The sequence below is a fragment of the Phoca vitulina genome, unplaced genomic scaffold (genome assembly GCF_004348235.1).
Source record: "Phoca vitulina isolate PV1807 unplaced genomic scaffold, GSC_HSeal_1.0 scaffold13, whole genome shotgun sequence".
Lineage (NCBI taxonomy): Eukaryota > Metazoa > Chordata > Mammalia > Carnivora > Phocidae > Phoca > Phoca vitulina.
The window spans coordinates 45,027,740-45,050,714 of record NW_022589716.1 but is presented as its reverse complement, the minus strand read 5'-3'; the positions used below and the strand labels follow the sequence as shown (position 1 = coordinate 45,050,714).

Below are 22,975 nucleotides of genomic sequence, written 5' to 3'. Positions count from 1 at the left end.
TCACCTGCCAGTGACCCCAGATTTGGTCCATGGTGGGTGTTTTTAATTCCAGCGGTTTTATAGTTTGATCCTGGACATACTGCATTTAAAGGCCACCTTTCCCAAACAGAACCCTTTCCTGGACAAATATGGGGTACTTTCTTAAGAGCCAAACCAGCAGGGTGGTGTTTTCCCTTTACTTACCATATTCTTCTGGGACTTGCAACCCAAAAAGCCCCAGGCTCTTCAATTTCTCTAACGTTTCTTTTGGGATTTTTCCCTCCCGGTCAATTCTCTGAGAGTCCACTGCCAAGAGGAAATATTTTGATTAAGCAAAATATAAGCTATGTCTACAAAGATGAACAGAACAATTTTTTTTTTTAAAGATTTTATTTATTTATTTTGAGAGAGAGAGAGAATGAAAGAGAGAGCACATGAGAGGGGGGAGGGTCAGAGGGAGAAGCAGACTCCCTGCCGAGCAGGGAGCCCGATGTGGGACTTGATCCAGGGACTCCAGGATCATGACCTGAGCCGAAGGCAGTCGCTTAACCAACTGAGCCACCCAGGCGCCCGAACAGAACAATTTTTGTATCGCATACAATCCCAGGGTCAGAAACTTCAAAATTGACATGTCTAGTCAGTTATTCGTCATGTGTTCAATTTCACCTAATTAGCCCAGCCAGCATTATTATTTCGAAAAATGGGCTGTACCAGGTAGTGTTCTCTTTCTTGATCTGGGTGCCATTCACATGGGTGTAATTCACTGTGTAAAACTGCAGCAGGTTATATAAACTTTTCTGAAGGCACATATATACCTGAATTTTTTATTACCATTACCTTCTAGAAAATTAGAAACTAAGTACACAACTTCCAGAACTGTCCTAAAAATGTCAGGCTAGATAGCCAAACTCTGGGTAATACCTGGACCCATGTCTAACTAGTTTTCAGAAACCACAACTCTTTCACCATAGCCAACAAATTCTGAGGACAGTTTAATCTGTTCGACACCTACTCACGTCCATTAGCGCAGAATAGAGCAATCACTAGCATTAGGTCTATAATTATATACCTTGTATGTACACATTTTTGCCTGAATCAAGTTAATTAAAATCTTCTTTCAAATTGGCAGCATATTAAAGTTCACTATTATTATAAATTTTAAAAACCACCATAACCTACACTTGGGAATTTTTATGCACATGGATCACTAATGAGAAATATGGATTCCCCGAGAGTCCACACCCCTCATTTTTTTTGTTTTTTTTACAACTTTATTGACATATACAAGTGGCATATAATAAACCACATATTTACAATATGTATTTTTTGAACTCTGACATGTTTGCCCATAAAACTACTCCCACCAAATAAATAATAAAAACTTCCTTTTCCACAAAGAGTTTCCTCATGCTCCTTTGTGATCAGTCCCTCAGTCCATTTCCATCTCTAGGCAACCACTAATCATCTCCTTTTTGTCTATAGATTAGTTTGCATTTTTGAGTTTTAAATCACATAGCAGGTAGTCTTTTGATCTGGCTTCTTTGACTCAGGATGATTCTGAGATTCATCTACATTACTGCATGTATCAATACTTTATCATAATACTTTTTATTGTTCAATATTCTACTGTATAGGTATAAAACAGTTTATCCATTCACCTTTCGATGGGTATTTGGATGGCTCTTGGGTTTTGGTTCTTAGAAATAAAGCTTCTATGGGCATTCATATTCGAGTTTTTATGTAGCTCTGTTTTCATTTCTCTTGGGTCACTACTTTGGAGTGGGATGGCTGGGCTGTACAATACGGTATGCACAGTAAGAAACTGTCAGGATCTGGGGAGACTCCTGCTTCCAAGATGGAGTAACAGGGACTGGAATTATCACCTTGCCTCAACATACTAAACATACAAGGCATGCATAAGAGCAACGAGCAACGTGTCACTAGTAGAGAATGAGGCCTAGACCACGAATTCTCAACAAGGGCAACAGCACCCCCAAAGGTAATAAAAATTGGTTCGGGAGTGGGGCAGCAAAAAGTATTTTTTTAATGGATAAAGAACAGAAATACAAATAATACACAGAAATATGGTATAACTTGGCAATGGAATATTATGCAGCCATCAAAAGGAATGAGATCTTGCCATTTGCAACGACGTGGATGGAACTGGAGGGTATTATGCTGAGCGAAATAAGTCAAACAGAGAAAGACATGTATCATATGACCTCACTGATATGAGGAATTCTTAATCTCAGGAAACAAACTGGGGGTTGCTGGAGTGGGGGGGGGGGGGGGGGGGATGGGGTGACTGGGTGATGGACACTGGGGAGGGTATGTGCTCTGGTAAGTGCGGTGAATTGTGCAAAACTGTTGAGTCTCAGATCTGTACCTCTGAAACAAATAATGCAATAGATGTTAAGAAAGAAAAAAAGAAGAAGAAGAATGTAGCAGGAGGGGAAGAATGAAGGGGGGGAAATCGGAGGGGGAGAAGAACCATGAGAGACGATGGACTCTGAAAAACAAACTGAGGGTTCTAGAGGGGAGGGGGGTGGGAGGATGGGTTAGCCTGGTGATGGGTATTGAGGAGGGCACGTTCTGCATGGAGCACTGGGTGTTATGCACAAACAATGAATCATGGAACACTATATCTAAAACTGATGATGTAATGTATGGGGATTAACATAACAATAAAAAATTAAAAAAAAAAAGAAATATGGTATAACTTGGAATTAAAATTTCATGAGTGGGGTGTAAACAGGGAAAAAATGTCTAAAAAGGGTTTGGGGGGGAGGGTCAATAATGAAAAACAGGTTGAGAAACCCTGCTCTACAGGCTGTTCCGCTCCCACCTAACAGTGCTTACAAAGCAAGCCTTGACCAAAACCAAAGACACCACCAAAATTAGAGTTCCTGAGGGAACACTGATACAAAAACCCTCAACAAAATACTAACAAACTGAATTCAGTAATACATTAACTGGATCTTTCATTATGATCAAATGGGATTTATCTGGGCATATAAGGATGGTTCAATATCTGCAAATCAATGTGCTACATCACATTAACAAAAAGAAGGTTAAAAATCATGGCACCTCAACAGATGCCAAAAAAAGCACTTAATACAATTCAACATTCATTTCTGATAAAAACTCTCAACAAAGTAGGTGTAGAGGGAATTTAACTCAACATAATAAAGGCCACATAGGACAAACCCATAGCTAACATCACACTCAACTGTGAAAAGGTGAGAGCTTTTCCTCTAGGATCAGGTACGACACAAGGATGCCCACACGTGCCACTTTTGTTCAACATAGTACCAGAAGTCCTAGCCACAGCAATCAGACAAGGAAAATAAATAAAAGGCATGAAAATTGGTAAGGAAGAACTAAAACTGTCACTATTTGCAGATGACAGGATACAATACATAGAAAACCCTAAAGACGATTCCAGTGCTTTCTGAGGTAGTGTGCGGTCTTTGTCGGCTTCCACCATGGCGTACTGTGGCCAGGGCCAGAAAGTGCAGAAGGCGATGGTTCAGCCCATCAACCTCATCTTCAGATACTTGCAAAATACATCTCGAATTCAGGTGTGGCTTTATGAGCAAGTGAACATGCAAATAGAGGGCTATATCATTGGTTTTGATGAGTACATGAACCTCGTATTAGATGATGCCAAAGAGATTCATTCTAAAACAAAGTCAAGAAAACAACTGGGTTGGATCATGCTAAAAGGAGATAATATTACCCTGCTCCAGGGTGTCTCCAACTAGAAATGATCAGTGAAGTGAAAAATTCTTGAGAAGGCCATGTAGTTTGTTTTTTTAGATGTCCTTTGTTGTTGAGTGTAGTTCCAAAACATCTGTTCTTATTGTTTTGATTACCTTTATGTTATTACCAGAGGACAATAAATGCTGTGGGATTGCATTTAACAAAAAAAAAAAAAAAAGGAAACCCTAAAGACTCCTCCAAAAAACTATTAGAAAAAATGAATTCAGTAAAGTTGAAGGATAGAAAATTTACATAAAAATGCTGCATTTCTATATACTAATAATGAACGATCACAAAGAGAAATTAAGGGGCACCTGGGTGGCTCAGTCGGTTAGGCATCTGCCTTCAGCCTAGGTCATGATCCCAAGGTCCTGGGATCGAGCCCCATGTCAGGCTCCCTGCTCAGTGGAGAGCCTGCTTCTCCCTCTCCCTCTGCCTGCCACTCTCCCTGCTTGTGCTCCCTCTCTCACTCTGTCAAATGAATAAATAAAATCTTAAAAAAAAAGAGAGAGAGAGAAATTAAGAAAACAATCCCATTTACAACTGCATCGAAAAGAATAAAATACCTAGGGATAAATTTAACTAAGGAGGTAAAAGACCTGTATTCTGGAAACTATTAAAACAGTGAGCAAAGAAACTAAAGATGACAAAAATAAATGGAAAGACATAGAGGCATTCCTCATTTTAACTGCACTTCACAGATACTGCATTTTTTACAAATTGAGGGTTTGCGGCAACCCTATGACAAGCAAGTCTACTGTGCCATTTTTCCAACAGCATTTGCTCATTTCATGTCTCTCTGTCATATTTTGTATTTCTCACAAAACTTCAAGCCTTTTCATTATTATTTTATTTGTTATGATGATGTGTGGTCAGTGATCTTTAATGTTACTACTGTAATTGTTTTGGGGTACCATGAACTCAACCCATGTGAGACAGTGTGAGCTTAATTGATAAATGTACAATCTGACTGCTGCACCAACCAGCCATTCCCAGTCTCTCTCCCTCTCCTCTAGCCTCCCTCTTCCCTGAGACACATATTAAAAATAGGCTGATTAGTTACCCTACAATGGCCTCTAAGTATTCAAGTGAAAAAAAGAGTCGCATATTCTCTCACTTTCATTCAAAAGCTAGAAATGATTCAGCTTAGTGAGGAAGGCATGTCAAGGCCAAGAGCTAGGCCTCTGGTGCCAAACAGCCAAGTTGTGAATGCAAATGGAAAGCTTCTGAAGGAAGTTAAAAGTGCTACTCCAGTGAACACAAAAGGTAAGAAGTGAGATAGCCTTACTGCTGACGCGGGGAAGGCTGTAAGTGGTCTGGATAGATCAAACGAGCCACGTTCCCTTAAGCCAAAGTCTACTCTAGAAAAAGGCCCTAAGTCTCTTCAATCTATGAAGGCTGACAGAAGTGAGCAACCTGCAGAAGAAAAGTCTGAAGCTAGCAGAGGTTGGTTCATGAGGTTTAAGGAAAGAAGCCGTCTCCATAACGTGAAAGTACAAGGTGAAGCAGCAAGTCCTGATGTAGAAGCTGCAGCAATATCCAGGCAGCACCCTCCACCAGCAAAAAGGCTACACTTTACTGGAAGCTCAAGGTGATGGTTAGCATTTTTTAACAATACAATGTGTTTTTTTTTTTTTAAGATTTTTTATTTTTAAGTAATCTCTACACCCAATGTCGGGCTCAAACTTACAACCGCAAGATCAAGAGTCGCATGCTCTAACTAGAATTTAAATAAAAACATGAAAAAAAAGTCTCATGCCCTACTGACTGAGCCAGCCAGGTACCCCAGCAATAAAGCATTTTTAAATTAAAGGTATGTACATTTTTTGGGCGCCTGGGTGGCTCAGTCAGTTAAGCGTCTGCCTTTGGCTCAGGTCATGATCCCAGGGTCCTGAAATCGAGTTATCATACTGGGCTCCGTGCTCAGTGGAGAGCCTGTTTCTCCCTCTCCCTCTGCTCCCCCTGCTCTCTCTCTGTCAAATAAATAAATAAAATCTTAAAAAAAAAAAGTATGTACATTTTTAAAGACATAAATGCTAGTGTACACTATTTAATAGACTGCAATATAGTGTAAACATAACTTTTATATGCACTGGGAAAACAAAAAATTCATTTGACTCATTTTAGTGGGATTTGCTTTATTGTGGTAGTCTGGAACCAAACCTGCAGTATCTCTGAGGTATGCCTATACCATGCTCACAGATTGGAAGAATATCGTTAAAATGTCAACACTATCCAAAGAAATCTACAGATTGAATGCAATATGTACCAAAATAACAGTGGCATTTTTCACAGAAACTAGAATAAATAATCCTAAAATTTGCATGGAACCACAAAAGACCCTAAATAGCCAAAGCGACCTTGAGAAAGAGGAATAAAGCTGGAGGTATCACAGTCCATGTTCAAACTACACCACAAAGCGATAGTAATGAACACAGTATGGTACTAGCACAAGAACAGACATATAGCTCAACGAGAACAGAGTCCAGAAATAAACCCACACTTTTACGGTCAATTAGTCTTTGACAAAAGGGGCAGGAATATACAAAGGGGGGAAAAGACCGTATCCTCAATAAACAGTGTTGGGAAAACTGGACAGCTACATTCAAAACAATGTAACTGGACCATTTTCTTACACCATATACAAAAATAAACTCAAAATTGATTAAAGATTTAAATATAAGACCAGAAACCATAAATTTCTTAGAAGAAAACACAGGCAGTAAGCTCTTAGACACTGGTCGGAGCAATAATTTTTTGGACCTGTCTCCTCAGGCAAGGGCAACAAAAGCAAAAATAAACAAATGGGACTACCAAACTAAAAAGCTTTTGCACAGCAAAGAAAACCATCAATAAAATGAAAAGGCAACCTACTGAATGGGAGAAGGCATTTGCAAGTAATATAACCAATAAAGGGTTCATATCCAAAATATATAAAGAACTCACAACTCCATGTCAAAAACCAAACAATACAACTAAAAAAAGAGCAGAGAATGTGAAAGACCTTTCTCCAAAGACAACATACAGATGACCAATAGATACAAGATGCTGAACATCACTAATCATCAGAGAAAAGCAATTCAAAACCACAATGAAATATCATCTCAGACATGTCAGAATGGTTAGTATCAAAAAGATAAGAAACAACAGGTGTTGGTGAGGATGTGGAGAAAAAGGAACTCTCGTGCACTGTTGGTGGGAATGCAAACTGGTGCAGCCACTATGGAAAGTGGTATGGAAGTTCCTCAAAAAATTAAAAACAGAACTACCATACAATCCAGTAATTCGCTTCTGGGTATTTGTTTGAAGAAAGCAAAACACTAACTTGAAAAAATTCATACACCTCTATCTTTACTACAACATTATTAACAATAGCCAAAATACAGAAGCGACCTAAGCGTCCATCGATAGATGAATGGATGAAGAAGATGTAGTATACATAAACAACTCAGCCATAAGAGAAATGAAATCACGTCATTTGCGACAAGATGAATAGATTTAGAGGGTATCATACTAAGTGAAATGATGAGCAAGACAGAAAAAGACCATACAGGGGCGCCTGGGTGGCTCAGTCGTTAAGTGTCTGCCTTCAGCTCAGGTCATGATCCCAGGGTCCTGGGATCGAGCCCCGCATCGGGCTCCCTGCTCTGCAGGAAGCCTGCTTCTCCCTCTCCCACTCCCCCTGCTTGTGTTCCCTCTCTCGCTGTGTCTCTATCAAATAAATAAATAAAATCTTAAAAAAAAAAAAGAAAAAGAAAAAGACCATACAATTTCACTTATATGTGGAATCTAAAAACCAAAACAACCAAAACAGAAACAGACTCACAGACACAGAGAACAATATGGTGGTTGCCAGAGGAGAGGAGGGATGTAGGGAGAGGCAAAATAGGTGAAGGGAAATAAAAGACACAAACTTCCAGTTATGAAATAAATAAGACATGGGGATATAATGTACAACATAAAGAATACAGTTAATAATATGTAACAACTTTGTATGACAACTGATAGTAGCTAGATTTATACTGGTGATCACTTTGTAATGTATATAAACATTGTATCACTATGCTGTACACCTAAAACTAATATAATACTGTATGTCGATTACATTTCAATTATAAATATAATAACAAAATAAAATCATTTCACTCTGAGAAAGTAAAGGATAAACTGGTCCTCGGGTAGTAATAAATAATTCAATTTAACTGTATTGTTATAAACAATATAGGACCCTAGCTTATATTCAAAATAATTTGAAGTTTAACAGGCATTATCAATTGTGTCTGGGGACCAGTTTTATTTGCAATAATTTTGGTATATAAATATGAATATTTCATATTTCATTTCTTGTCAACTGGTATATAAAATCTCCACACTTCCTACTCTGCTCTCATTTCCACATAAAAGAATAGCCACAGACAACATATGAACAATCAATAAAAAAACTTTAACTTACTCTTTGGGTAGTGGGGGAGAAAGAAACCCTTCAAAGGATCAAACTGTTCCCAAGTAATTTAATGTGCCCTAGAACAAAGCTTAATAACATATCAAACACACACACACACACACACATGCACACCTAGCACAAATGATGTAGAATCCACAATGACTGGCACCCAGGAGAAAACCACCAGGTACTTGAAGAAGCAGGGAAATACAACTGATAGTGAAAAGAAAAAGCAATCAGTTGAACATGACTCATAAGTAACACAGATAACAAACAAAGACATTAAAAGGGCGGTTATAACTATATTCCAAATGCTTGAGAAAGTAGAAGATACAAGCATGTTATGGAGGCACAGAAGAAATAAAAAGACACAAGTTGAACTTCTAGAGATGAAAGCCATGGGGTGAGATCACCAGCAGAGGAAACGCTGTAGAAAAGGTTAGTGCACATGAAGATGTAACAACAACTACACAAAATATGAGACAAAATAACAGCCTCAGTGAGCCATGCGAAACTCTGAGTGCATGCATGCATACACACACACACACACACACACACACACACACACACACACACACACACTTGGGAGTCCCCAAAGGAGAGGAGGGGTGGGGAGAGTGGGGAATGTGGTATGGGTAGTGATAAAAATATATTTAAAGAAATAATGGCCAAAAGCTAATCAAAGTTGATCAATATGATCAACACACAGGCCAAAGACGTTCAAAGAATCCCAAGCAAAAGAAACAGGAAGAAAACTACACCAACATACATTATGATCAATTTCCCTAGACCCACTCAAAAGCAACCAGAGAAAAAAGAAACACTGTGTAAAAATGGTAAGATGGTGGCAGACACCTCACTGGAATAAATGTTAATTCAGAAGACAGTGGAGCAACACCTATAAAGGGCTGAAAGAAAAAAAAAAGGGGGGGGGTGCCGAAAGAAAAATACTGTCAACAGTGAAATCTTTTCTGATGACAGACTTTTCAGAAATATAAAAGCTGAAAATATTCATCCTGCAAAACTCCACAAGAAACAGGAAAAGAAGTCTTTTCCCACAGATGAGGGATGGTACCAAAAGGAAATCTGGTTATACAAGAGAAAATGAAGATCATTAGAAATAGTAAGTAGATGAATAAATATAAAATCATTTTTTCTCATTTAAAAAATTACACTGGAAGGGCACCTGGGTGGCTCAGTTGGTTAAGCGTCTGCTTTTGGCTCAGGTTGTGATCCCGAGGTCCTGGGATCGAGTCCCACATCAGGCTCCCTGCTCAATGGGGAGCCTACTTCTCCCTCTGTCTCTCAGATAAATAATAAATAAATAAAATAAAAAAAAATAAAATAAATTTAAAAACAAAAGAATTTTTTTAAATAAAAAATTACACTGGGGCACCTGGCTGGCTCAGTTGGAGGAGTATGCAACTCTTGATCTCGGGGTTGAGCCCCACATGGGGTGTAGAGATTACTTAAATAAATAAAACTTAAAAAAAAATAAAGCCTTTAAAAAAATGAAAAATTACAGTAAAAATAATAACAGCATCATGAAAAAATTCTGAAAATAGTAGTGATCATGGTACAAAATATGAAATAATGCCACTGAATTTATACTTAACAAGGATTGAAATGGTAAATTTTATGTTATGTACATTTTACCACCATTAAAAAGAAGGAAAGAAAGAAAAGAAAAACAGCAAGGTATTGTAGGGTTTATAATAAATATAGAAATAAAATATATGAAACAATAGCAGATGGTCTGCGAAAGCAAGAATGTTATAAGGTTCCTATAGAAAATGTGAAGGGATATAATAATAGCTCAAAATAGACTTTGATAAGACTTATATACCATAAACTCTAAAGCAACCACTTAAAAAAACAAGAGGTATAACTAGTAAATCAACAGAAGAGATGAAATGGAAATATAAAAATATTCTATTAATCCAAAAGAAAGCAAAATCAGAAGAAAAAGGGAAAAAAAGACTGGGCAAATAAACAACTAGATGATAGAGTTAAACCCAACTATATATATATATAGTTTTAATGTGAATATTGATACATATATTATAATGCATATTCACATTAAAACAATCATATATCAAAAACCAATTAAAAGGTATAGACTATCAGATCAGATTTTTAAAAAGACAACATTCTACGAAGTTGCCTGTAAGAAGTACATGTTATTTTTATTTTAAACTTTTATTTTGAAGAAAATTTCAGATTTAAAGAAAAGTTGCAAAATAGTATAGACTTCCTGAATACTCTTCACCCTGCTTCTAACAGAACCTTGTAGAACCATGGTAAAATTCTCAAAATTAGGAAATTGACATGCATACAATATTACTAAATTACAGAATTAATTTCACCTCTTGTCCATTAATGTCTTTTTTCTGTTCTAGGATTCATTCTGGATCCTACATTGTGTTTAGTTGTGATGTCTCCTTCCTACCCTCCAGTCTGTGACAGTTCTTCAAGATTTCCTTGTCTTTCACGACCTTGATACTTTTTTAAGATTTTTTAAAAATTTGAGAGACGGGGAGGGGTGGGAGAGGAAGAGGGAAAGAGAGAGAGAGTACGAGCTCGAGCACACAACTAGGGGGGAGGGGCAGAGGGAGGGAGAAGGAGACTCCCTACTGAGCATGGAGCCCAATGCGGGACTTGAGTCCAGGACCCTGGGATCATGACCTGAGCTGAAGGCAGATGCTTAACTGACTGAGCCACCCAGGCACCCCATGACCCTGATACTTTTGAAACACTGGTTACTTTGTACAGGGTCTTTCAATTTGGGTTTGCCTGATGTTCTGACAGTTAGATTGAAGTTGTATGTTTTGGGCAAGAATATCACAGGGGTTATGCGCTCCTCTCAGGATCTGATAAATCCTATCGGGGTACATGAGGTCACTAAGTTTTATTACTGGGGATACTAACCTTGAACACTTGTTTAAGGTTGTGTTTGCCAAGATTCTCCATATAAAGTTACTATTTTTCCCTTTGTAATTAGTAAATATCATAGGGAACTACTTTGAGATTATATAAACTGTTTCTCCTCCAACTTTCACCCATTAACACTAGCATCCATTAGTGGAACTTGCCTATACCAATTTTACTACAGCGTGTACTTCATGATAATTTTGTATTTCTACAATCCCTTCTATGCTTATTAAGTCGAGGAGAAACTCACGTTGAGTATAAAAGCACAAATCAGTTAAGAGGACAGAAAAGAATATAACATACTAAGACCAATCAAAAGACAGCTGGAGTAGCATAGTAACACCAAAGTAGATTTCTCAACAAATGCTATTACCAGGGATTAAAAAGATCATTTCATAAGGAGTCATTTCATCATGAGAATATCATAATCCTGAATTTTCATCCACCTAATAATGGATCCTTAAAATACATTAAGAAAAAACTGATAGAAATGAGAAGGAAAAAACCACACAACCATAGCTGGAAAAGTCCTTCTCTCATTAACTGATAGAAAGAGTGGATAAAAAATTTGCAAGGATACATCTGAACAACACTGTCAGCCAATTTTGTCCTAATTAACATTTATAGAGCATTCAACCAAACAATGGGAGAATATTGTCTTCAAGTGCACATGGAAGAACATCTACAAAGTAGACCATACTATGACCATAAAACAGATCTCAATAAATTTAAGAGGACTCAAATTATACAAAGTATATTCTCTGACTACAATGGACTACTTTTCAGAAATCAACAATGGGAATATCACTACAAATCCTACAGACTTTAAGAGGATAAAGAGATAAGAAAAGATTATAAACAACTTTAAGCCAGTAAGTCCAACAACTTGTTAAATAGACAAATTCCTTAATAGTTATGAATGATCAAAATTCACAAAAGAAATTATGTAACCTAAATAGCCTTATATCTATTAAAGCAATTGAATTAATTAGGGGCGCCTGGGTGACTCAGTCGGTTATGTGTCTGACGTTGGCTCAGGTCATGATCTTAGGGTCCTGAGTTCAAGCCCTGCATCGGGCTCCACACTCAGTAGGGAGTCTGCTTGTCCCTCTTCCTCTCCCCCTGCTCGTGCTGTCAAATAAATAAATAAAATCTTAAAAAAGAAAAAGAATTAGTAAAAACTTTTCCATTAAGAAAACTCAAGGCTCAAATGGTTTCACTGGTGAATTCTGCCAAATATTTAAGGAAGGAATCATACCAATTTTACATAAAGTCTTACAGGAACTTGAAGAGGAGGAAACACTTCCTAACTTAGTCTATGCGGCATTATTCTAATTAAAAATTGGATTGTCTGGTTTTTGTTTTTGTTTTTTTGCTATTGAGTTGCAGGAGTTCTCTGTATTAGATTATTAACCCCATATGTGATATACGGTTTTTACAAATATTTTCTCCCATTCCCTTAGGTGACGTGCATAAGTTTCTAAGTTTGCTATAGTCCCACATGTTGATTTTTGCTTTTGTTGACTGTACTTTTCATGTTTGTTTTGTTTTGTTCTGAATTGCTGTTGGCTGTGTCTGTGCCAAGGATGTGCCCCAGGTATAAACCTAAGGTCTTCTTAGGTCTTTCCTGAGTCTATGCCTTTCCCTGGGCACGTGTGGTGACTTTATAATTCCCCCTGTATATGTGGTTGCTTTGAATGTCCTTGTCTTCAATCTGCCTCCCAAAAGAGGAAAAAAAAAATGAAAGGGGGGGGACAAAAAAAGGCACAGCATCTTATATCCGCTGGAAGTCACTTCGGCCACAAGGGTAAGGGCTTGCAACAGTAAGAGAAGGTAGAAAAATGGCCTCTGCCTCTTGGTCTGTACCTCTGTGATCAGAAACAGTAATCAGAACACAGACCCCTAATATTTGATGGACAAGGTCTTTTTTTTTTTTTTTTTTTTGCTACTCTGGCTCCCACAAGCCAAATGCTAGCTGCTCCAGGAATAAGTGCACAGCTGCCTGCTTTCGGGCTGAAGGTGGGAGATGGGTAGCTGCTACTGTGCTCAGAGCTAACTGACCAAAATTAACTGCAATTTACTATCCATGCTCCCCTGGAAACTGCAAGCCTTCAACAGACTTGAGTTCCAAAAACAGTTACATTACATAGATTCTGCCATTGCAGTTGTTGTCTAGGTGGGGAGACAGATTCCTGGTGCTTCCTACTCTGCTACTGTCCCACAATCTTCTGGTAAATTTATTTTTGGCAAAGGTACCAAGTGTATTAAATGGGGAAAGGATAATCTTTTCAACAAATGTTGCTGGAGCAATTGGATAGTCATATGCAAAAAGTCCTGAAATTTTACCTCATGTCATATGTAAAATTAACTGGAAAGGGGTCATAAATCTGAATGTTGACAGTTAAAAATATGAACCTTCTAAAGGAAAATGAGACAAAAATCATCCTGACCTTAGGTTCAGCAGATTTCTTACATAAAATACAAAAAAAGAGAACCAGTGAAGAAAAAATTGCACTTCACATTAAAAACTTTTGCTAATAAAATGAAAAAAATCAAGCCACAGACTAGGAGAAAATTTTTGCTAAACTGGAGAGAAGACTTGTATCTAGAATAAAGACTTCCTATAGCTCAACAATAGTTAAGACAATCCCATTTTTTTAATGCATAAAATATTTGAAGGACATTTCACTAAAGAAGATATACTGATGGCAAATAAGCACACGGTAAGATGCCGACATTATTAGTTATTAGGGAAATGAAAATTATAACCACAATGAGATACCACAACACACCCATTAGAATGAGACTTGGAGTAACTGGAACTTTAATAACTGGTGGGAATGTAAAGTGGTAACCACTTTGGAAAACAGTTTGGCAGTTACTTAAAAAGTTAAACATGAACCTATCTTACAATCCAGATATTCCACTCCTTCATACCTCCCCAAGAGAAATGTGAGTATATGCCTGTCTACACCAGACTCATAGAAAAATATTCACAGTATCTTTTGTGATAGCTAAAATCTGGATACATACTGAATGTCAATTAATAGGTAAGCGAATAAACAAACTGTGGTACATCCAGACAAAGAAATACTACTCAGTGTTAAAAAGGAATGAACTAGGAGTGCCTGGGTGGCTTAGTCAGTTAAGCATCTGACTCTTGATTTCGGCTCAGGTCAGGATCTCAGGATTGTGAGACTGACCCCATGTTGGGCTCCATGCTGGGCGTGGAGCCTGCTTAAGATTCTCTCTCTCCCTCTGCCCCTCCCCCGCTAAAAAAAAGGGAATGAACTATTAGTACATGCAACATGGATAAACTCAAAATTATACCAGAAGCAGCTATGCAAAAACATATGTAATGTAGAATTCTATTTAAATAGAATTCCAGGAAATGCAAACTAATTTACAGTGACACAGAGCTGATCAGTGGTTGCCTGGGGACAGGTGGGGATGAGAAGGGGATGAGAAGGGCCTGAGAAAGCATTTAGGGGTAATGGATATGTTTATTAACTTGTATTGATGGCCCCTTGGGGGTACCTATGTTTTTTAAAGCAGAACATTATTATATTTGAATACGCAACTTCTATACAACCAAAAAGTAAAACATCACAGTAAAATGAGAGCACATGGTATTTCATTTGTAATGCATGGCAAATAGTTAACATCCTTAGTCATAAATGATCTCTTAGAAACCAGTAACAAAAACACTAATATTCTAAGGGAAATGAAAAAAAAAAAACACAGAGGAAAATGAAGTAACAAGTGATTAGTAACGTTTAAGGACATATGAAGATGACTAAACTGAACAGTAAGAAAAGCAATTTTTTTTGGAATACCACACTGTCAAATATTTAAACATTGACATGTAATGTTTGTACTGTTTAAGAAAACAGAAGTCTCATAAACAAACACTGGGAGACAAGATTGATGAGGACAATCTATACCATTTGGGGAAAATTTCTACTTTTGACTCAGAATATAAATTTTGGATATATTTAATTCCAATAAGGTGGAAATACTAGGACTATTTCAACAAATTAGCCAGAGAAATTTAAAATAATTGATATATAAAGCATGTAAGGGGCGCCTGGGTGGCTCAGTCGTTAAGCGACTGCCTTCGGCTCAGGTCATGATCCCAGGGTCCTGGGATCGAGCCCCACATCGGGCTCCCTGCTCTGCATGAAGCCTGCTTCTCCCTCTTCTACCCCCCCGCTTGTGTTCCCTCTCTCGCTGTGTCTCTGTCAAATAAATAAATAAAATCTTTTAAAAAAATAAAAAATAAATAAAGCATGTAACTGCCTAGAAAATTTGTACCTAATATATGGGTCCAAAAGACTACTAGCATAACAATGTGTTCATCAACATGGGGGTATATATATATCAAAATTTATTAAACACTATACTTTGAATAGGTGCAATAATCAATTATACCTCTGTAAAGCTTATGAAAACGCTGACAAATCAGAGAGTAAAAGTTTAAGTAAAAGAACAAGGAACTAAAAAAAGATACAAGTAGGAAGATAACCACTAGAACAAAAACAGAAATATTTCTAAATAAAAGATATTTATACACAAGAAAGGGACTTTTAAAACCAGCAACAGAACAAGAGTTAGTGTGGGGAGGGGGGGTGCACACGGACAGAAATACTTCAAGGGGGTTCACAGGGCCAAAGCTATTTTAATAATAGTAAAATATTCTTTGCCTTTTTAATTCTAATTCTATCATGAGTGTACAATGGGGTTTTCCTGGAACTGTAAGAATTATATCACAGATTAAATGCAGAAAGTTATGAGAATCCAGCTGGATTCTACCTGGTTCTGGCTAGATTCTGATCTGTTGTTACATATAATAATAAGCTGAATATTAAAAAGATCTGCAAAACTATAAAACCATACTCATTTTTTTTGTTTGTGAATAAATATTATTTCTCATTTAAAATATTGTTTCTGTTAACATGTACTGGGCTTTCATGATTTTTAAATAAAGTAATAAATGAACATACTATTTTTTAAATTTCTCAGTTTTAATCTTCTAGCAGGGCACATATTCATAAATAAAACCCACATAAAGAAGATCCTGTGGGGGCGCCTGGGTGGCTCAGTCGTTAGGTGTCTGCCTTCGGCTCAGGTCATGATCCCAGGGTCCTGGGATCAAGCCCCGCATTGGGCTCCCTGCTCAGTGGGAAGCCTGCTTCTCCCTCTCCCACTCCCCCTGCTTGTGTTCCCTCTCGCTATATCTGTCAAATAAATAAATAAAATCTTAAAAAAAAAAAAAAAAGAACCCTTTGGGGTCCTCAGTGCTAGAGAAATACTACTGTCAGTCAATCATCACTGAACTCCCCAGAGAGTTCCCTTGGCCAAGATGCAGCCCTGTCAAAGGACTGGCTGAACGGTCTAAAGGAGGGCTCTTCAGGCTAAACTGGTGCCCTCGACCTGCAGTCTGCAGGCTGCTAGATATTCCTGGTTCATAACAAGCTCAGAGAGAGCAAACCTTTAAAAACACTTACAGCAATTTTATATTGCCACACAACCAAGCACATGATCAACGGATTTATATTTTGTAGGTCTTTTTTTTTTCCTTCCATTTTTCTAGTTGTTCATTTTACTGTATTTTACAAAAGTGTTGGTTTGCAACAGTCTGGAAATATTTAAAAGCGATCACTCACCACATATACATTGAGAAACACTGAACTAGGTGTCTTCTAATTAAATAGCAATTGGGATGATTCTTTTTTTTTAATTCTTTATTTAAATTCACTTTAATTAACCTACAGTGTATTAGTTTCAGAGGTGGAATTCAGTGATTCATCAGTTGTACTTAACACCCAGTGCTCATTACATCAAGTGCCCTCCTTAATGCCCATCACCCAGTTACCCCAAACCCCCACCTACCTCCCCTCCAGCAACCCTCAGTGCGTTTCCTAGAGTTAAGAGTCTCTTATGGTTTGTCTCCCTGATTTTGTTTGATTTTATTTTTCTTCCCTCCCGCAATGTTCATCTGTTCTCTTTCTTAAATTTCAAAGCAAGTGGGATGATTCTTAAAGCAAAATATTTTCAATAGATATTATTTCTACATGATTAATGACATTCAAGAGAGCTTCCCCTATGTATACTGCTTCTAATGTATATATCAAATCAACTGTCCTTAAAATGGAAATTAATAATGATAAAGAAGATCATACATACCCTCTTCAGTGAAGAATTTTTCTACAGGTCCCACAAACTGATTGATTTCATTAAGTTCATCTTGGCTAACTTCTGGAAACGGGAAAACTTCTTTCTAAAAATGATAAACATTTACTAAAAATTTAATTTTTAGCAACCTCCCATCATGGTAATATCAGTCAAAAGGGGAGGAAACAGAGTTGCTAGATTCCGTATGTGGCACTCATTGACGGAAGTAGAATGCAGATCCTGGAACCACCGAGACGGATCTTCTGCCCAGCTTTCCCTATCAGTAACAAGTTCCACTGAGTGTCCCATGAAACAAAGAGCCCTAACATTTCAAAGCCCTGGGTTCTGTTCCCTGATTTGCACTGCAGCCTGCTAACTGGGTGGCCTTAGCCAAACCCCTTCCCCTCTCCACGCTTCCACTGTCCTACCCATAACATGCAGGTAAATATTTACTCAAGGGTGTGGGGAGGATTGTGAAAGGCAATAGGATAGGAAAGCTCTCTACTGAAATGTAAAATTCTACGCTGGTTATTTTGGGAGTTCGAAGATGCTGCACTGACAAGAATACATGGTGGTGACGAGGCCTCCCATCTCGCCAGGTTCTCACCTGGCTACGCACTCCAGCCTCCGTCCCTCCTGTTCCGAGGACATCTACTCGCAGGAGATCACTGCAGGAGACCCAGCTGTTGAGCCACATCAACCTGAATTCAACTCTGGCTCTACCACTTATATGTATGACTTGGCCTTTCTCAGGGTCAGCTTCCCTCTCCTCAGAAGGGGAGGCTCAAAAGAGATAAGGTGTGTCCTAGAATATGAAGAAGCTGTTAATTATTTGTATAAGACACTGGCTCTGCTCTCATTTCTGCCTCACAGCCTGGAAAAGAGCTGAGCTTCAAGTCTGTCTCAAACTGTTAAATGGCCAATGTTTCTGGCTGACCTAGGATTCCTCACTAGGCCATCATTATATGTTGCCTAAAATCCTCCTTCTGTGTCCTTAGCTCCTCTGGCTTTCTGGGTTCCTGCTACCCCTGCAGTTGCCAGAACAGCTCAAGGACTTGGATGAGTACTTGGATTTGGTCTCACAACAGCTGAGAAGTGATGTCCCAGGCCACAGGCTGCCAGCCCCCAGGAGCCCTGCCTCTCCTCATGGCACCTCCCACCGAGTGTTCAAGAAAGGTCTTCAAAGCAGAGGAGTCCTCAGTCTTCCCCCGCCAGCCCCTTGTGTATCCAGTCAGCCACTGAAGCCTGTCCACTCTAGTAACATGCTCGCAAGTCTGTTTTCTCCTCTCAGGACCCAGGACTACAGGCTTGTGGTGGGTCCCTATCCAAAAGTGACAGCAGACTTAAAGGAATTCCTGCCCCCCAACCCTGCCCCGGGCCACCCCTGACCCTCCCCTCCAGATGGTCTAGACGGAAAATATGCTGAGACTTTCATCACTCTACAGCCTCTCAGAACAAAGCCAGCTGCTTAGCTGAACATACAGAGGTTCAACCCAGGCCCTTCAGAGCTTCACTGGCTCCTGTGGGCTTGTGCAACAGGTGGTGTTAGAGGAAGATGATTCCCTTCTGATACCAGTGAGCACACCAGGTGAGAAGAGATGAGCCTGGCAACTAGTTGGCCCTCACCTACAACCAAAGGGTAACTGCTGCAGGAAGAGAGAGCTCAAGTGCATATAAGAACAAATCTCTGACAGCAATGTTCAAAAACCCAGTGGGGTGCCTCAGGGGTGCTGGGCTTGATTTCTATCAACGGTTTTTAAATTTTTTGAAGCAGTGGAACCGGTTTCTCAAATAAGTCTACTACAGAAGCCAAATACGTAAAACAGGTAAAAGCCGAGCTGCTAAGTTTGAGGCTGTGGGTGGGAAGGTCACCCAAATGCCTCCCATTCAACTCCCCACTGGCCCCTGCAGTAACCCCTGGGACATTTCCAGGAATAGCAAGGGGCCAACCGAGGGCAGTGTGACAGCTATAGGTCTAGAGGACCTTGAAGGTTTTTCTTTTTCAGAGATTCTAAGCACGTCAGATGCCATGTTCCTGCTCAAACCGCAGTAATGCTATGAATGAGAGGATGTCAGCTTGAATCAGGGCAGTAGCACTGGGGGGGCTTAAAAGTGGTCAGATTCTAAATATATCCCAAAGGTAGAGAAAACAGGATTTGCTGTTGGCTTAGACGTGGATTACAAGAATAAGAGGCATCCAAGGGGACTCCAGGTGCTTGGCCTGAACAAGTGGGACAACGGAGCCACCACCATCGACGATAAAGATGACTGGGGGGAGGAGCAAGATTGGGTGGTAACACCAGGAACTCAGTTTCAGATACGCTAAATCTGAGGTGCCGATTAGACATCTAAGTGGAGCTTTTGGGTAGAAAGGTAGACATCAAGAGCCTGGAGTTCAGGTGAGAAATCTGAGCTGGAGAAATATATTAGAGTCGTCAGGATACCGATGATATTTAAAGCCACAATACTAAATTAGATTAAAGGAAGAGTTGTGGATAAAAAGAGAAGTCTATAGACTGAGCCTCAGAAAACCCCAACTTTGAAACACAGAACCATACATACAGAGAACAAACTAATGGGTGCGAGAGGAGAAGGAGGTAGGAGGATGGGAAAAATGGGTGAAGACAAGTGGGAAGTACAGGCTTCCTGGGATGAAAAGGTACAGCATAGGGAATCTAGTCAATGGTACTGTGACAGTGTTGTACGGTGACAGGTGGCAGCTACACTTGTGATGAGCCTAAGTATAGACTTGTCAAATGACTATGTTGTACACCTGCAACTAATGTAACATTGTGTGTCAACCATATTTCAATTAAAAAAAGAAAAAAGTTTCAACTGAAACTAATATAATAACACTGTATGCTAACTATACTGGAGTGTATAATGCTAAGTGAAATAAGCCAGTCAGGGAAGACAAATACCGTATGATTGCACTAATATGTGGAATTTAAGAAACAAATGAGCAAAGAGGAAAAAAGAGAGAGACAGACTAAGACTCTTTTTAAAGATTTTACTTATTTAAGAGACAGAGGGAACTAGAGAGAGAGAGAGTGCGCACAGAGAGGGAGAGTGGGAGGGAGAAGCAGACTCCCTGCTGAGCAGGGAGCCCACCGCAGGACTCAATCCCAGAACCCTGGGATCATGTCCTGAGCCAAAGGCAGATGCTTAACCAACTGAGCCACCCAGGCGCCCCAAGAAAGACACTCTTAACTGAAGAGAACAGATGGTTGCCAGAGCATAGGTGAGTGGAGGAATGCGAAATAGGTGAAGGGGAATTAGAGTACACTTACATGATAAGCACTGAATAATGATTAGAATTGTTGAATAACTATATTGTACACCTCAAACTAATGTACCACTGTATGCTAACTACACTGGTATTAAAAATTAAAAACAATTAAAAAAAAAAGAAAATTCCCAACTCTGACTGGGCTAATCAGAAAGACCGGCCAACGTTTAGAGGTTAAGGAGCCAAGAAAGAACCAGCATAGGAGACTGAGAAGGATCAGCCAATGAAGTCAACAGAAAAGCCAGGAGAGAATGGTTTTTTAGAAGCTAGGAATGATGAACTGTGTCAAGGAAGATGAGAACAGACCACTAGATTTGACAACATGGAGGTCACTAACTGACCTCACAAGAGAGCAGCTTTAGCAGATTGTTAAGGACAAAAGCTGGAATGGTCTGAGTTCAAGATGCAGCAGAGAGGGAACAATCACTGATGTAGATGAGAAAGGAGAGAATTACTGGATCAATGCCCTTGAGTAGGTGAGAAGGCATGGGGTCTAGTGATCAGGCTGGTTTTTGCTAAGAGTAGATAGTAGATAGTAGATAGTTCATCCATAGCAATCGAGTGTAGACCCTAGGGGCACACATGTGGGGAGGAGGGGTAAATTCGGTGGTGGAGGTTCTCCTTTGACTGCATGTACTTCCTCAGTGAAACAAGAAGCCAAGCTGATGGGTAAGTGAGGATGGGGGACATGGTACATGAAGCTTGGAGAAAAAGAAGCATGAAAGATTTGTGTTTTTTCACCAATGTGCTGGAAGGCATGATGGACGTTCCAGGACCGAGTGCCCCAATAGCCCCAGGTTCTGGGAAAAATGGTTTCTCAAACGTTAAAAACGGGCTTTGCACTTCCTAGCAGGGCAAGCCACTCTGAGTTTCAACTTCTGCACCTGTATCGCCTGACTGATTAGAGGAACAGTCTAAGAAAAGCCAGAGAATAACTCCTTAAAACAACACAGTACCAGCCAACATTTCAGCCTACCTCAAAACATTTTAAACACATTTTTTTTCCTTTGCTTTGCACGGCACTTTTAGGGGAGGGCAAGTACCACTTTCACTATTTTGTAGATTTGTAAACTCAGGCACAGGAAAGTGAAATGAGTAACTCAAGGTCACAGACTACTAAGTGGTGAAGCCGGCAAACATTACCTATTCTGCTGCCTCTTGCACCGACACGGTACCTGACAGTTTAAAAAGCATTTCCGCGCACTGCAAATCTCATTTTACAACTCATCTGTGAGGCAGAACATATAACTAGCTTCATTTTAAGGCTGAAAGAACTGAGGCTGAAAGTCACAGAACCAAGGTCAAATCCATTAACAAGAGGATGACGAGTGCTCGATGAGTGCCGCCTACTGAGTAACAGCTAGGTTACTACTGGGTTCTACCACCTACGGAAGGGACCGGGTGTGGAAGGCGCCTTGGAGCCTGCCTGCTGAGGCAAGGTGAGGCGCTGGAACTCAAGCTGTGAAAGCTAAGGAGCCGCTGGAAACGGACAGGAGAGCGCTACGGTCACGGTCTGAGCTGTTTAGGAAACGAGAGGAAGCCCCGCCCATTTCCGGGGCAGAACGCTGAGTTGAGGGTTGCCCAGTGACCACCTCGCCTAGGGTTTCCCAAATTGACCTAACAAGAATTAGCTGTCAGAACTGTAGACTGAGTGTCAGGGCCCCGTAAAGGGCTCTTCCCTTTCGCTGGAAAGATTCTAGTGGGACTCAGGAACTTGGGAGTTTTAGCACACCCCCCGCCTGGCGGGCGTATTTGTCAGCCAGGTGTGGGGACTCTCACTTCGACCCCTCTTTCCTTGCTAAATGGCAAAACGCGGGAGGCAAGAGCGAGGGTCGGCCAGCGCTCGGCGTTACCTTCTCGATTTTGCCCAGGAAGAGCTCCTTGGCGAAAGCTCGGCTCGGCGGACTAGTGCGCAGCAGGCGCCGGCTCGTGGCGAAAGCCACCAGAGCGCGGGAGGCACGCGCCGCTACCGCCCTGCGCAAGAAGAGGGCCGCGACACCCATGCTGCCCGACGTGGCCATCCAAGCGCCCACAAGTCTTAAAGCCTCAGTCACATTCACCCTACAGGCGCCTCCCGATGACGCCACTGGCCTGGGCCACGCCCCTGGCTTGCACCACCCCTCCCGTCGCCATTGCGCTTGCGCGGCCTCCCATGAGCCGGGGGTGTAAAGGGGGAGGTTGAAGGGGCGGGCCGGCGCCATGTTGCCAGCTTCTAGCTGGGCTGTTAATGGCAGCGGGAAGGGCTTTAATTTCAAGTACTGGTGGGTGGCTGCGTCAGTGCCGGCAGGGGGAAACTTCTCAGCGCTCGGGAGCCGAAGCGGAGGCCCAGCTGTCTCCACTTGCTTTCCTGCTGCCAGTTGGGGCAACGAGGACGTGGCAAATCCAAGGAAAAGGAC

General features: G+C 40.2%; 2 protein-coding genes across 2 annotated transcripts in view; one reads left to right on the top strand and one right to left on the bottom strand.

Annotated features, from left to right (window-relative positions):
* Positions 1-22,643, bottom strand: part of ACAD9 (acyl-CoA dehydrogenase family member 9) — a 44,612-nt gene extending 21,969 nt beyond the window's left edge. The window contains exons 1-3 of the mRNA XM_032412022.1: positions 22,433-22,643; positions 17,303-17,396; positions 184-285 (exon numbers count right to left, since the gene is read on the bottom strand). Of these exons, the coding sequence (XP_032267913.1) occupies positions 184-285; positions 17,303-17,396; positions 22,433-22,600 (364 nt within the window). The 5' untranslated portion in view covers positions 22,601-22,643. The remainder of the gene's footprint in view (positions 1-183; positions 286-17,302; positions 17,397-22,432) is intronic.
* On the top strand, positions 3,427-3,875 carry LOC116636844 (small nuclear ribonucleoprotein E-like). The gene has a single exon (XM_032412033.1). It carries the CDS (start codon positions 3,465-3,467, stop codon positions 3,741-3,743), a length of 279 nt encoding a protein of 92 aa, XP_032267924.1. The 5' UTR covers positions 3,427-3,464; the 3' UTR covers positions 3,744-3,875.
* Positions 22,644-22,975: the final 332 nt, after the last annotated feature.